The 15,514-nt window shown below is 59.2% G+C and overlaps 2 protein-coding genes across 3 annotated transcripts; one reads left to right on the forward strand and one right to left on the reverse strand.

The window, feature by feature from the left end:
* The first annotated feature begins 59 nt into the window (after positions 1-59).
* ZNF865 (zinc finger protein 865) lies at positions 60-10,116 on the forward strand. 2 transcript variants are annotated; one of them, XM_061172792.1, is made up of 3 exons: positions 60-171; positions 1,366-1,494; positions 6,536-10,116. In XM_061172792.1, the coding sequence occupies exons 2-3, from the start codon at positions 1,411-1,413 to the stop codon at positions 9,725-9,727; spliced, it is 3,276 nt and encodes a 1,091-aa protein (XP_061028775.1). In that variant the 5' UTR covers positions 60-171; positions 1,366-1,410; the 3' UTR covers positions 9,728-10,116. The 2 variants fall into 2 exon arrangements, with proteins under 2 accessions (XP_061028775.1, XP_061028776.1); XM_061172793.1 differs by lacking the exon at positions 1,366-1,494.
* Positions 10,117-13,259: 3,143 nt separating this feature from the next.
* On the reverse strand, positions 13,260-15,514 carry ZNF784 (zinc finger protein 784). The gene is made up of 2 exons (XM_061173452.1): positions 15,427-15,514; positions 13,260-14,182 (listed from the first exon to the last, which is right to left on the reverse strand). Exons 1-2 carry the CDS (start codon positions 15,502-15,504, stop codon positions 13,292-13,294), a joined length of 969 nt encoding a protein of 322 aa, XP_061029435.1. The 5' UTR covers positions 15,505-15,514; the 3' UTR covers positions 13,260-13,291.

Raw genomic sequence — 15,514 nt, forward strand, 5'->3', positions numbered from 1 at the left:
CGCCGCGGAGACGGGCGCGATTTCCGCTTCCGGGCGGGCGGGCAGGCGGGCGGCGCGGGGCTGCCGGGGAGGGGGAGGGGGCGGCACTTCCGGTCGGGCCCTCGGGTCTCCCCGGAGCGGCGGCGCCTCCTCCGCCTCCTCGGCCTCCTCCCGGCGGAGACCCCGGCGCCGGTGAGTGACGGGGCGCGTGGCCCGGGGTCCCGGGGGCAACGTGGGCGGGGGGGCCCCGCCCTGGCCCGCCCTGGTCCCCAGAACGTTCCCATCAGTGCTTCTCCCGCCGAGCCCTCGCCAGGGGCCCCCCAGTGACTGCTCCCCCAAAAGACTACTCCAGATATCTCCCCATTAATGCCCCCATGTAGGACAGCTGCCAGAACGCCCTCATTCGTGGCGATCCCCCCAACTGCGGCCATGGCCCCCCACGAAGGCTTTCTCATAGGATCCCTTCTACATACCCCCCCGTCATTGCTTCCTCCAGGACAGCCCCAAAAATGCCACCGGCATTGCCCGTCCCCATGCAGGGCAGCTGCCCGTGAACCCTCCCTTTAGTATCCCCTGTAGGTTGCCTCCAAAGAGTGTGGCATTAGTGCTTTACGGCAGATCTGTCTCCCATTATCTCTGTCTACACACAACAGCCCCCAAAGCTCCTAACCAGCCCCCCCCACACAACGCCCCCTTCATTAGTGTAAAAATACTTTGCATTCTGGTCAGTGGCCAAGAATGCCTTTTTTCCTTCTCCAATTCCCCCCCCCCAATAATTCCCCTTGAGAATAATCCTTTCAATCACCGACACCCCTCACCCCCCCCATAAACAGCTCCGTCTAGAGTTGTGCTCTCACACCCACATCCTCTCCCCCTTTAGGTAGAAATAGCTGCCAGTTTAGCCCCAGGCTCCCATGAAACACTCCCACCCCACCCTCCTCCGGGTCAGCTCCTGTCCGCTGTCTTCCCACAGAGCAGTGGCCTACGTGAGGCTGTCCCTCTCAGGATGCTCGTCTTCCCCTGCCCCTGACAGCTCTCATCCTGACCTTCCACTTCTCACTCCCTTCTCCTGGACTCCCTGAGGAAGACTCCCAGCTCCACTAGGGCATGACTTCTTTTTTCCCTAGACATTCATTCATTCGCTCTTTACAGAATGAATATTCACTGTTCTAGGTCCAGGACGTACATCCATGAAAGAGAGAGAGACACACAGTCTTTGTTTTGTGGGCCTTTACAGTCTAGTTGAGGAGACAGATCAAAAGCAAGCAAACAAACAAGACCAATGCTGTTTTCTGGGTTTTCTGAGTCTTATGAGCTACTTCAGAGGTGAAACCTGAATTAGCAGAGGCAACTTGGCCATGTAAAAATGTGGGTGAACTGTTCCAGGCATCCAGACAGAGGAAGAGCACATGCAAAGGCCCTGAGGTGGCCATGATCATGATGATCAGAAGGGCGGCATGGGAGACCAGTGAGGTTGGAGCAGAGGAATTGAAGGGAAGAATGAGGAGAGAGAAGGTTTGTTCTCATAGGGCCTTAGAAGTGAGGGCATTGTGGTCAGTCACCTGGCCTTTGTCAGCTTTACAGAGCCCAGAATGTTCTTCATTTGTTCATTCTTACCTTTGTTCAACAACTGTTTAATGAACACCTATACACACTGGGGATGCAGCAGAGAACAAAACAGACAAAAACCCCTGTCCTGGTGGAGTGTATATGCCAGTTCATGGGGCAGAAAATTAAAAAGCAAACTACAAATGTTTGTGTGAAGAAAATACAGTAGGATAAGGGCATAGAGTTACAGGGGCTGTGGTGTCAGAGGGGGTGGCAGGAAGGCCTCTTTCAAGAGACTCCTGTGATCCTCTTGTCCTCTCCCCCCCCCAGAAAGCTACACACCAGAAAGTTACACCTGTGTGTAAACTCCTCTCTTGGACAGCTGTGGCCCACCAGGGGACTGCCTTACTGCTCCCCTCCCCCGAGAGTGAAATGGTTACAAGGATGAGCCCTGGATCCCACCAGCCGGCGTATCTCTGAGCAAACTATTCCCTATTTACCAGGCTTCATTCATTCACTTATTTAACAGATACTTGAGACAGGCCCTGTTCTAGGTCCTGGGGATAGAGCAGTGAACAAAACAGGTACAAAATTTTGCCTGCTTGGACCCCGCCTCCTAGAGCTGGGGCCCAACAGCAAGAAGACAGACAAACAGACCATATGGTTTGTCAGATGATGCTGACAGGAAAGGAGAGAAAGGAAGGAGGCTGGGGTGAGCAGGAATGTTGGTTTGGGTGACAGGTTACAGTGGTCTTGGAGCACCTCACTGAGAAGACAGCATCTGAGCAAAGCCGTGAAGGAGGTGAGGGAGCGAGAGCCTTCCAGGCAGAAGCAACAGCCAGTGCAAAGGCCCTGGGGCAGGAATAGAGCTGGCATGTTGGTGGAGCAGCCAGGAAGCTGCTGGGGCTGTGGAGGTCATCTCTGATCCGCTTTGAGATGGTGTCACTGAAGGTTTTGAGTGGAGGAGTGACAGTGACATGGTTTGGCCTTAGTCCTCCTGTCTACTAAATGTGAACAGTAGTAATGCTTATTTTATGAGTCTGTTGTGAAGTCTGCTTGAGACAAGCCACATAAGACACCTAGTGTGATGCTTGTTAGCATTCAGTAAATGCCAGTGGCTAGTCCTGGGGCTGAGTGCCAGGGAAGTGGAGGGGGCAAAGTATATTTCCAGTATAAGGTGGAGAGAGGGCTTTCCTTTATTTTGGAGAGAGAAATACCCGAAGACAGCATGGGAATTCCCTGGCGGTCCAGTGGTTAGGACTCCACTGCTGTGGGCCCGGGTTCGATCCCTGGTTGGAGCTAAGATCCCACAAGCCACGCAGTGCGGCCCAAAAAAAAAAAAAGGAAAGACAGCGTGTTGTAAGGGTAACAGCGCATACTCTGGAACCCCACTGCTTGCCTTCAACTCCTGGCCTTGCCACTTGTTAGTGGTATGACTTTAGGAGATTAATTAACCTCTCTGGCCTTCAGTCTCTTCCTCTGTAAAATGGGGTTAATAATCCTAACCATCTTTTAGGGTTATTGGGAAGATTCATTGAGTCGACACATGTAAAGGATTTAGGAGGGTACTGGGCATGTAAAAAGCACTTGGTTCAGTGTTACATGTTACTATATGTTACTTATTGTTATTACAGGCTAGAGTTTCATCACAAGGCAGCTTTGTTGTACCAGAATGGCCCACAGGTCCTGGCATCAGAGAGACCTGGAATCCAATACTTGCTTTCCCCTCCACTGGCTACATGACCTTAGGGAAATGACCCCCCCCCTTCTCCTCAGTTTCCCTACGTATAAAATGGGTCCAGTAATGGTACAGCACTATTATGAGGCATCAAGGTGATGGTACATGTGAAACTGGTCAAACAATAAACATGAGTTGTCATGATTGTGATTACGGTTGCTGTGGGACTCCTGCCCCTTGGGAGGGGTTCCCCCCATCACACCACTCTGTGCATGAAATCCATGGCACATCTCCCCTTAGAAAGATAGCAGTTTGAGGCTTGGGTCCCCTGAGAAAGGAAATGTCTCTCATTTACCATTGGAAATAATTGTGAGCCTGAGCAGTTGTGTCCCCAGTAACACCCCCTTTGCCTCTCCCAGCAGCAGTCCGTCAGCATCTGCCCACCTGCCCTTGGGGCCCTCTTCGCAACATCACTTCCACCAGAATTCATTCTCCTGGGAACACCCTGCCAATATTAGCTCCGTCTCCACTAAATGTCCCCCTTCCTCCCTCAGGTAGCTCTGGTCAGCATAGTCTCATCCCTTCACTCATTCAACAAATATGTATCTGTAGACATTTACAGCTATAAATTTATCTCTGAGCACAGCTTTAGCTGCATCTCCTGTTTTGGTATGTTGCTTTTCCATTTCTTGTTCATCTAGTTTTCCTTGTGATTTCATTGTAGACCCTCTGGTGATTTGGGAGGGTGCTGTTTAATTCCCACATTTCAGCAAATATTTATCAAGTACCCACACTGTGCCAGGTGCTGTGCTAGGTGCTAGGGGCCCAGTGGTGAACAAGACAGGCCAAGTCTTCACTCTCTTAGGTGAGGAGGCCAGACAGTAAATACACAGCAAACGAAATATACGCAATCAGTTGGTGGCAATGACTGTGGTGAAAAAAATGCAGCAGGATGAGGGGCTGGTGAGTGGTGGGGTTAGAGGTTTTCCCTCTCTTGGAGAGGACATCTGAGCAGAGACCTGAAGGAGGCACGGGAGGGAGCCTTGAGGTCTGGGGAAGAATGTTGCAGGCAAGAGGGGGCGGCCTCACCACATCGGTGCTCCGTGTGTTCAGGACGGCAAATCCCTCCCCCAGCCGCCTGGCCCCGTCTGTGAGTGCCCCGCATAATGCAGAGAGCACCCCCAAATAAGGCTCCTGTCCCCCCAGTTCCACCCTCCCCTTCGTCCTCCTCAGGGAACAATCCTGTATGTGTGTGTGGTGGTGGTGGTGGTGGTAGTGGTGGGGTCCAGCCACAAACTTGCTCTGTGACCTTGGCCAAGTCACTTGCCCTCTCTGTGCCTCTGTTTTGTCAAATGCGGATAACAACAGGCCCCGTGTCACAGTCTCATAGAACTGTGGTGGGGATTCAGTTAGTGTGCGTGACCTGCTTGGAAGCGTGCTGGCCTGTGGGAAGTGCCCCGGCAGAGCTAGCTGTTAACCTGTGCTCTGATGGAGGCGAGCCAGGGCGGGGCTTCCTTCCTAGGACCCCGTCCCCCCATGCCCCCACCGTAGCACCCTAACTGCTCCCCTACTCCCTGCACCCTTCCTCCATGTACTTTCTCCCTGTCCCCCAGCCCAGTCCAGCGCCCTCTCCCAGACTCAGGTTCTGCCCACAGGCTTCCCCGAGCCCCCAGGCACTCCTCTGCTTCTTCCGGAGATCAGCTTAACTAGGGGAGTGTGAAGGCCATAGGATGTTGAGTCTCATCCAGGGACACCCAGAGCTGGAGGCTAAAAATACTGACCTCCAGGCAGTGGAGGTGGTGGAGGAGACACTCACCTTTCACCTGTCTGGGGAGACAGCCAGATGGATGGGGGCTGATGGGCCCTGGCGTTGGTAGCCCCCACTGACCCCTGTGGTGGGCTGGGCGCAGAGCCAGGCCCCCAACGAAGGGGGATGGCGGCCAAGAATCATGGCAGACCTTGCGGGCCCTTCTCCCACCAGCTCTCCACCCGCTCAGTGGAGGCGTTTCCCGAGGTCCCTGGTGGGTCTGAGGCTCAGAGGTCAGTTGCAGGAGATGAGGTTGAGGGGGTGGGTAGACAGACATGGACAGCTGCGGTCTGGAATGAGAAGTCCTGTAAAGGAGGCACCCAGAGAATAACTGCCGTCCTGGAGGGCCAGGAACCCATGCTCCCGGAGCATCCGCCGTCAGGCTCCTCCCAGGTGTGCGATGTCACTGAAGGTACAGATAGCTCCAGGGGCTGAACGAGCTCTGCCAGTGGCTGTGTTTCCTTACCTCCTATTTCAGCCCCCTTAAGCCCCCCTGCCTTCTGGGGGTCACCGCCCCCTTGTAGAAGTGGAGAGAGTGTGGGTCAGGAAGGAGACGGGACTTGAACCCAGGGCCAGGGCCCGCGTGTTTCCTGCTGTGTCAGGCTGCCCAGCCCTGCTGCTGTAACTTGTTCTTCCCAGGCAAGCAGAGTCTCCTTCCTACCTTGTAGTAAAAGAATCTCCCTCCCGACACTGACTTCATTCCAGCTGTCCTCATTTGTCCTGACTTTCTCTTCGTGCTACTAGCAGTGAGAGTGATAACTAGAATCCCGTCCAGCGTGCCGGGAAGCATCCACCGTACACACATAGCTTGCTGGATCCTCACAGCAGCCCTGTGAGGTAGGGATGTGCTCTGTCACCTTCATTTGTAGATGAGGAAATCGAGGCACAGAGAGGTTCAGGAACTTGTCTGTGGTCACACAGCTAGAGAATGGCAGGGCTTAGATTCAGATCTGGCATTGTCTCCAGAGGCCACCCTCTTAACCGCTCTGATGGAAACTTATTATCATTTGACAAAGGCAAAACTTGAGAGGATTGAGAGCAGGGGGCTGGGGATAGTGTGTGTGTGTGTTGGGGGGGGAGGGGGCTCAGAGCAGAGGGCCTGGGGGGGCCCAGAGTGGAGGCCTGAGAGAGTTTGCACAAGGGACTGAGAGCGGAAGCCAGGGATGCTGGAAGAATTAGAATCTCAGGAGAGGAGGTCGAGGGCCTGCAGGGTCTGCAGGATGGATAGAGATGAGTGAGGAGCCTAGACAAAAGGGGAGAGATAGAAGGCATCAGAGAAACAGGAGGGAGACGAGGAGCGAAGAGGACTCAGAAAGGGGACAGGCCGAGGGGGAGAGGTCACTGGGGCCAGCGGAGCCAAGAGGAAGGCTGGTCTGTGGGGTGGAAGGACAGAGGGACGGGTGAGCAAGGCTGGACGATGAGGGAGGCGGATCTCGAGCCGGTGGGTGTGAGTCTTCCAGTGCCCACAGCTGGGGGACCCCGCGCAAGGCCCTGCCTCCTCAGCCCCGTCCTCCTCTCTGCAGGGTTCCCCCATCTCCCACCCGCCCAGGATGGAGGCCAACGCAGCGGGTAGCGGCGCCGGGGGCGGCGGGAGCAGCGGCCTAGGGGGCGAGGACGGGGTTCACTTCCAGAGCTACCCCTTCGACTTCCTGGAGTTCCTCAACCACCAGCGCTTCGAGCCCATGGAACTGTACGGGGAGCACGCCAAGGCGGTGGCGGCGCTGCCCTGCGCCCCCGGGCCGCCGCCCCAGCCGCCGCCCCAGCCGCCACCGCCGCAGTACGACTACCCGCCCCAGTCCACCTTCAAACCCAAGGCCGAGGTGCCCTCCTCATCCTCGTCGTCCTCGTCGTCCTCTTCGTCGTCCTCCTCCCAAGCCAAGAAGCCCGACCCGCCCCTGCCGCCCGCCTTCGGGGCGCCCCCTCCTCCGCTCTTCGATGCCGCCTTCCCGGCCCCGCAGTGGGGCATCGTCGACCTCTCGGGACACCAGCACCTGTTCGGGAACCTGAAGCGCGGAGGGCCGGCATCCGGGCCGGGGGCGACGCCGGGGCTGGCTGCCCCCACGGGGACGCCCGGGCCGCTCCCCGCGCCCTCGCAGACGCCGCCGGGCCCCACCGCGGGGGCGGGCTGCGATCCCGCCAAGGACGACAAGGGCTACTTCCGGAGGCTGAAGTACCTGATGGAGCGGCGCTTCCCCTGCGGCGTGTGCCAGAAGTCCTTCAAGCAGTCCTCGCACCTGGTCCAGCACATGCTGGTGCACTCGGGGGAGAGGCCATACGAGTGCGGCGTCTGCGGCCGCACCTACAACCACGTCTCCAGCCTCATCCGCCACCGCCGCTGCCACAAGGACGTGCCGCCGGCCGCGGGGGGCCCGCAGCAGCCAGGCGCGCCGCTCCCCCCGCTGGGCCTGCCTGCGCCCGCGCCCGCCGCCGCCGCCACCGCCCCCACCTCGGCGTCCTCCGGCCCCCCGGCCACGCCCGTCGCCCCCGCCGACGGCAACGCGACCCCCGCTGCCCCTGCGGGGCTGGGGGTGCCCCCTCCGGCGGCGGCGGCGGCAGCGGCGGGGGGCGGCGACGGCCCGTTCGCCTGCACGCTCTGCTGGAAGGTGTTCAAGAAGCCCAGCCACCTGCACCAGCACCAGATCATCCACACGGGCGAGAAGCCCTTCTCGTGCTCCGTGTGCAGCAAGAGCTTCAACCGCAGGGAGAGCCTCAAGCGGCACGTGAAGACGCACTCCGCCGACCTGCTGCGCCTGCCCTGCGGCATCTGCGGGAAGGCCTTCCGCGACGCTGCCTACCTGCTCAAGCACCAGGCGGCCCACGCGGGCGCGGGCGCGGGCGCGGCGGGGCCGAGGCCCGTGTACCCCTGCGACCTGTGCGGCAAGTCCTACTCGGCGCCCCAGAGCCTGCTGCGGCACAAGGCTGCCCACGCCCCGCCCGCGGCCCCCGACGCGCCCAAGGACGCGACGGCCTCCGTCCCGCAGCCCCCGCCCACCTTCCCCTCGGGACCCTACCTCCTACCCCCGGACCCCCCGGCCACAGACAGCGAGAAGGCGGCGGCGGCCGCGGCGGCGGTGGTGTACGGCGCCGTGCCCGTCCCGCTCCTGGGCGCTCACCCGCTGCTGCTCGGCGGGGCCGGTACCAGCGGGGCTGGAGCCTCGGGCGCCAGCGTCCCCGGCAAGACGTTCTGCTGCGGCATCTGCGGGCGCGGCTTCGGGCGCCGCGAGACCCTGAAGCGCCACGAGCGCATCCACACGGGCGAGAAGCCACACCAGTGCCCGGTGTGCGGGAAGCGCTTCCGCGAGTCCTTCCACCTGAGCAAGCACCACGTGGTGCACACCCGCGAGCGGCCCTACAAGTGCGAGCTGTGCGGCAAGGTCTTCGGCTACCCGCAGAGCCTCACCCGCCACCGCCAGGTGCACCGGCTCCAGCTGCCCTGCGCCCTGGCCGGGGCCGCCGGCCTCCCCGCCAGCCAGGGCGCGGCGGGGGCCTGTGGCCCGGGCGCTTCGGCCACGTCCGGGGGCGCCGCCGAGGGACTGAGCTATGCCTGCTCGGACTGCGGCGAGCACTTCCCGGACCTCTTCCACGTCATGAGCCACAAGGAGGCGCACATGGCGGAGAAGCCGTACGGCTGCGACGCCTGCGGCAAGACGTTCGGCTTCATCGAGAACCTCATGTGGCACAAGCTGGTCCACCAGGCTGCTCCCGAGCGCCTGCTCCCGCCCGCGCCCGGCGGCCCCCAGCCCTCGGATGGCTCCAGCAGCACCGATGCGGCCAACGTGCTGGACAACGGGCTGGCCGGGGAGGTGGGGGCGGCCGTGGCGGCGCTGGCAGGGGTGTCTGGGGGCGACGATGCGAGCGGGGCGGCGGTGGCCGGGGGCGGCGGGGCTGCTGGTGCGGGCCCCGAGCGCTTCAGTTGTGCCACGTGCGGCCAGAGCTTCAAGCACTTCCTGGGCCTCGTGACTCACAAGTACGTGCACCTGGTGCGGCGGACCCTGGGCTGCGGCCTCTGCGGCCAGAGCTTCGCGGGTGCCTACGACCTGCTCCTGCATCGCCGCAGCCACCGGCAGAAGCGGGGCTTCCGCTGCCCGGTGTGCGGCAAGCGCTTCTGGGAGGCGGCCCTGCTGATGCGCCACCAGCGCTGCCACACGGAGCAGCGGCCCTACCGGTGCGGCGTGTGTGGCCGAGGCTTCCTGCGCTCCTGGTACCTGCGGCAGCACCGCGTGGTGCACACGGGCGAGCGGGCCTTCAAGTGCGGCGTGTGCGCCAAGCGCTTCGCGCAGTCGTCCAGCCTGGCGGAGCATCGGCGGCTGCACGCGGTGGCCCGGCCCCAGCGCTGCGGCGCCTGCGGCAAGACCTTCCGCTACCGCTCCAACCTGCTGGAGCACCAGCGGCTGCACCTGGGCGAGCGCGCCTACCGCTGCGAGCACTGCGGCAAGGGCTTCTTCTACCTGAGCTCCGTGCTGCGCCACCAGCGCGCGCACGAGCCGCCGCGGCCCGAGCTCCGCTGTCCCGCCTGCCTCAAGGCCTTCAAGGATCCTGGCTACTTCCGTAAGCACCTGGCGGCTCACCAGGGCGGCCGGCCCTTCCGCTGCTCCTCTTGCGGTGAGGGCTTCGCCAACACCTACGGCCTCAAGAAACACCGCCTGGCCCACAAGGCCGAGGGCCTCGGGGGGCCTGGAGCAGGGACGGGCACCTTGCCCGGGAAGGATGCCTGACCAGGGCGGGGGGGGCGCTTCGCATCTGCCACTCCGATCAGGTGTCCCCTTCCGGACTCGCCCCTTCGGGAGGCCGATCAGACTCTTTCCCCTCCTCTCTTTGTCCCATCCATCCTTCAGAACTTCAGACAGACTAGCCTCCTTCCAGGCGCATGTCATGCAAACTCAAGACTGAACCATCCCCATCTGGACCTGTCTGGCCCTCTTCTCCTCCTATCAGACGCTGAACTTGATCCTCCGTCCAGCCCCGTTTTGTAACCCTCATCAGCCCCCTGCCCCAGCAGCTGTTCAGTCCCCCAATAAGCTTGGTGGAGGTGGGCCTGAACTGCCCCTCCCCCTTCCTTTGGAATCTGGCCGGACAGTGGGGTACGAGCAGTTTGGGGGGGCACAAGGGGGGACTGGGCGCTCTTGGTTTGTGGGGGGTGGGGGGCGGGTGGCAGACGCGGCTTGTACAGAGCGGAGAATAATAAATCTTATCAACAGGGCCGCTGGAGTCCTTTCTTGCCTCCCAGGGGGAGGGGATTAAGCACTGACAAACCGAAGGTTGAGAACTTTTGTTTCCTGGGATTTCGGTTTCCTGACACCTCCTGCCTCACCCTCGCTCTCTCTGCTTTTCCTCCTTCAGCTGGTAGTTACCAAGGGTTCACCATATCCAGGCTCTAGGCTTCCAGTGGGGCAAATGCGAGATGAACAAAACAGGTAAGTCGCTGCTTTCGGGATCTGATGATGTGCCTGGACCCCTTCCCCTTCAAGAAGCTTTTGGCATTTGTTCACTCAGCCAACATTTCCCCAAGGCCCCTGTCTGCCGGGTCCTTCGATGGACGCTGGGGAAACATGAATTGGACGTGTTCCTTGCCCTCGAGTGAGATGGAAAAGAACTGGTAAGCCATTACTGTGTTCCAGCCTTGTGCAGACGTGTGTTTATCATACAGCTCGCTCATAGTAACCTCTCCCTCCAGGGTGACTTAGGGGAGCTTCAAAAGCCCTTTCACAGCCCTCGTTTTGGTTCTTGGAACAGTGAAATATATGACCTGCAAGGTTCATTTAGTTATCCTACTTGTCGGAAGAGGATGCTGAGGTCGTAGAGAAGAAAGAGGCTCCAAAGATACCTAAGAAGTTCGTGGTAGCACTGGGACTACAGTCCGGGCTCCCTCAATACTGAAACCTGAAGACAAAGCCGGTTCAGGGGGCACTGCCTGGGTGAGTCCGGTTTGACCCACGAGAGGGCGGCAGTGTGGCCACCATGCTCAAAGGCTGGAGATCCAGCAGGCGACAGACCTCGTACCAGGGCTCAAAAGTCCCATGGATGTGGAAGACCACAATATAAAGGACATGGAAGTTTCACCGGGGGCTGAGAGCATGGAAGAGTCACTTCATCAGACTAGGGGGCTAACCAAGCTTCCTGGAGGAGAATGACGCCTGAAGGACGACAGAGCCATAGGAGCTTGCCAGGTAAAGTGGGCAAAGAATTCCAGGTGGAGGGTTTTGTGTGTCTAACTCAACCCAGCTGTTCCAGAGAATTTCAAATAGATTGGTATGGTTTGAGAGGCTGGCGGTAGGAGGCTGGATCCTGAAGGGCCATGAATTCCAAATAGCGGCGCTTGGGTGATCTTGTAGGCCCGGAGCTGGAAGCTGGCAGCTGCTGGATATAAGACACTGACACATTTGGTTTAGCCCATACATTAAAAAAAAAAAAAAGGCTGAGTTAGTTGCCAACATTTGAAAATCAAGAGATTTTACATTATACGAACTAATGCAACTTTTGACAAATTTGGAAGATCTAGCAATGCAGTCTGCATCCTGCCGGGGCCAAGTAGCCGTTGCTCTCTTTGGACGTGGCATATATTCTCCAGTTTGCTGCCATTTCCCTAGCACTGTCAAATCCCAACGCTGAGCCCAAGTGTCAGTGGTCCTATCTCACCTCGCTGGTCCTGGGGTTTCCCCTCAAACCCGGCCACCTTCCTCACTTAGTTACATTGCCACCACAGTTCCTGTAGGCACTCACATTTGGAATCCCTTCTCACGGCCACAAGGAGCTGTGGGTTGGTGACAAGGTTGGGATCTGAGTTTTGGAAGGATGGATCCACGTGGCCACAGTATGGAGAATGAAGAGGGCAGGGCGTGGACGTGTGAGACCACTGTTGGCTTGGTCTACAAGAGTAGTGATGATGAAAAGAAGCGTTCAGATTCCAAAGATATTTGGCTCAACAGCGGGAAATTGATAGGGAGTCAGATAAATGGATGAAGGATGAAAAAGACTCAAGGAACCTGCCAAGGCTTCTAGCTTGGGTGGTGATGCCAGTGATGGGAAACATGGGCGTTTCCTTGGTAAAAACTGAATTCTGTTCCCCTTATGAGTTGTCTGTGGGACAGCTCATGGGGGTGTTGGGTGAACAGGAAGGGGTGCAAATCCGGGGCTCTCCCTTCTTTAGTATCCTGACACAGGAGTCCCTTCGTTTTGCCAAACTTCCCTGACCCCCAATCCCATAGCTGAACCACATAGCTTCTCTGAATAGCCAGATGCTGTCCACCCCTTTCTAAAGATGAGGAAACAGAGGTTTGGAGAGAGTTGCAACTCACTGCTGAGGCCAGGACCAGAGTGTGGCCCTTCTACCCCCAGCCCTGGAACACAAGACCAACATAGAGAAAACCCTTCATAAAGTCCTTTAATGGGAATAGAACTGGAGGCTTCCCACCTCCAGCTCCTCCTTTGCCCAACCCCCCAGTGACCCAACTCCTGTTCCCCACCCGCCAGACGCCAGCCAGGCCACCACACTGCCACCCACCAACCATTCCTTGGCATAGCTTGGGACCAGGCTGTAAGCCGTTTGCTTCAAATTGGGAGTGAAGGTAGTCAGAGAAACTTGAGGCTACTTTGTAGACCTGGGGGACCATGGGCTCTGAGCCTGAAGCTTTAGGAGGGGGATGTTAGGTTGACTGTTCGTAGTCTGGGTTTTCAGTTGCCTTGGAAGAGGAGTCTGAGTGGCTTAGGGAGGGACCACATGGGAGCAGGGCTAGCAGCTCCTGCAGTCAAAATTCTTACGGCCAGGCTTCCATCCTTGTGACTTGAGCGCTCTTGGCTATGACTTGGGGACCCTCTGGCTTTGAGGTGATGGGGTCCCAGTCTCTTTATGGAGGACCCGGTGGGCGTCTTCTGCCTGAGGACGGGTAGGCATCCCATGGTCAGTGCAATCCAGTGAGGTAGGCAAAAGGTTCCATCCTGGTCCCCCCTCTGCAGTGCTCAGCTCTGCTGCCGCAAGCCGTGTCTTGCGCAAGGAAAACCCGTCAGGGGGGCAAATGGGGCAATGAAATCGAGCCCGTGTTCCTTGCATTTCGCCGGGCATCCACAGGGCTGCCTCTGTGCCTTCCTCTGAGTCTCGTGCAGGTGCTGTGTGGTTTGTGAGCGTCCTGAGCCCGCTTCGCCCTCTGCTCGCCCACACTGGCCGCTCGTTGCCATCTCCGTGGGCTCTTATGTCACCTCTCCCCTTCCTTCCCTGCCTCCATTTCCCACCCACCCCTCCCCTGCAACCTGCCGCCTACCTCCCACGTTCCTGCTCTCCCAGACTACTGGTTGATCTCCACCTTCACTTTGGCGGTCTCCCCACGTCCCTCTTCCAGAGTGTTTCCTGCCCCACACCCACTCCCTGACCCCTCGGCCCCCGATGCCAGCTGGCTTCCAGAGTCTCCCAACCCCGGTCCCGGCCCGTGGAAGTGGGTGCGCTGATGCTTTCGGAAGTTGGAGGAGTTGTTGAAAGTGCGATCGCAGAGGGTGCAGCGGAAGGGGCGCTCGCCAGTGTGGATGCGGGCGTGGCCGCTGAGCACCGAGGACTGGGTGAAGCCCTTGCCGCACACGCCGCAGTGGTAGGGCCGCTCGCCCGTGTGCACCCGCTCGTGGTCTCGCATGTCTGAGGAGCGGCGGAACGGCTTGGCGCAGAACCTGCAGGCGAAAGGCTTCCCCACCGCCGCGCCTGCAGCCGCCGCAGCCATCACCACCTCCGACCTCTCCTGGGGCACCCCGGGCCGCTGTTCTTGAGCCGCCGCCACCTCCGGAGGCCTTTGAGAGGTCCCCGGCTCCACCCCATGTCGGTGCTGGTGCCGCAGCAGAGGTGCCAGGGCCTTGAAGGCCCGGGGGCAGAGCGGGCAGCGGTAGGGCCGCTCCCCCGTGTGCAGGCTGTAGTGGGCACGGAGGCTGGCGGGGCCTGGACAGCTGTGGCCACACACATGACACCGGCTTGGGTCCCCACCCTGCCCACCACCCTCAGCCCCCGCCAGGTGGCCGTGTTCGTGGAACAGCAGCTCGGAGACCAGCCGGAAGACAGCTGGGCACAAGGCACAGTGGAGAGAACCTGGCTCCGGGGGCTCAGGTACCAGCGTGGTGTCCGTCACCTTCACCACCTGGATCTCGATGAGGTCACTCGGGGGGGTGGCCGGGCGGCTGTCATCAGGCACCAGGACCTGGGTGAAGGGGGGGGGGGAAGAAACAAGGAGCCTGTGGACTCTGCCTCAAGGCCTCCCCAACACGCCTTATTAAACACACTTATTAAACACACTTACTAAAACACACTCTGTAACATACTGAGCCCCTTAATTTCTAGATTCGGCTCTCCTTCCTCTGAGATTCTGCCGTATGACCACCAAGACTTCCCCTCCTGTCCACAATATATCACAAATCCAGCCATTTCTCTCCTCCACCCCACTTACAATTAAGCCAATCATTTCTTGCCAAGTCCCCTGACCCTCTGAATGACTCTGTTCCTACGCCTGCTCCCTTATAACCCACATCCGCAAAGCAGCCCGAATGACCTTTTGAAAACGGAAATCATTTTGACGGCAGTCATTTTCCCACTCAAAACCCTCCCATGACTCCAACTGCTCTTAAAATCCAACAGCGCCGTCTACTATCCATCATGATCTGGCTGCTGCTTCTCTCTCTGACCCTAGTGTGAATATAAGCCGGCACACAGCTGACTTTTCTCGTCTAAATTTAGCTCCCCTACCCCCCAACTCTATCAGCTCACTCTTTTTTATAGAACGTAACACAGTAAGTCTCGTCTATTGTCTCTCTTCCCTACCCGACTGCAAGCTGCAAAAGAATACAGTTTATGTGTCTCATTCACCTCTCCATCTGTCTAGCCCAAGTAGGAGCTGAGTAAATGTCTGTTGAATGAATGGTTGTCCTCAGATACTCTCCCATCCTGAATGGGGTTCCAAAGTCACCTGGAGCAGTCATTTCTCCCCCCAGATCCTCCCCTGGGCATCAGGACGCATCACTCAGACCCTTGCAGAATCATTCGCCCACCCCAACGTGCATGCCCCAACCATAACCCCACACCTTTGTCTTTCAGGGTCACCTTCCCAACCTTCCACCTTAGAATTTCTGAGGCCCCGCCCTCTGAAGGCTCCGCCCCCTAATTAGACAAACTTCATCCCTGGGACTCCTCTCTCTGGACCTATCACCAGCTCAGATGTTCCGCCCAACCCCCTCCTCAGGCTCCACCCCCACACAGGCCCCGCCCCTCCACCCTCATAGGCTCCGTGCTAAGCCCCACCCCTCGCCCACCCCGAGAAGCACCGCCCCCAGGGCCGGAGCCCTAAATACCTTCCCCGCCCAGCCCTAAGCTCCGCCCTGGCCCCGCCCCCCCGCCCTGCGCCCTCCTCCCGCCTCGAGCCCCCCGCCCAGGCCCCTTCCTCGCCCGCACCAGGTCCGGAGGCTCCGGGGATCTCGGCTCCGGGGCCGCTGAGCTCGGACTCAGGGGCTCCGGGCGCGCAGCGGCCATCTTGTGCCCA

This window comes from Eubalaena glacialis, chromosome 18, assembly GCF_028564815.1.
Source record: "Eubalaena glacialis isolate mEubGla1 chromosome 18, mEubGla1.1.hap2.+ XY, whole genome shotgun sequence".
In the NCBI taxonomy this organism is placed as follows: domain Eukaryota; kingdom Metazoa; phylum Chordata; class Mammalia; order Artiodactyla; family Balaenidae; genus Eubalaena; species Eubalaena glacialis.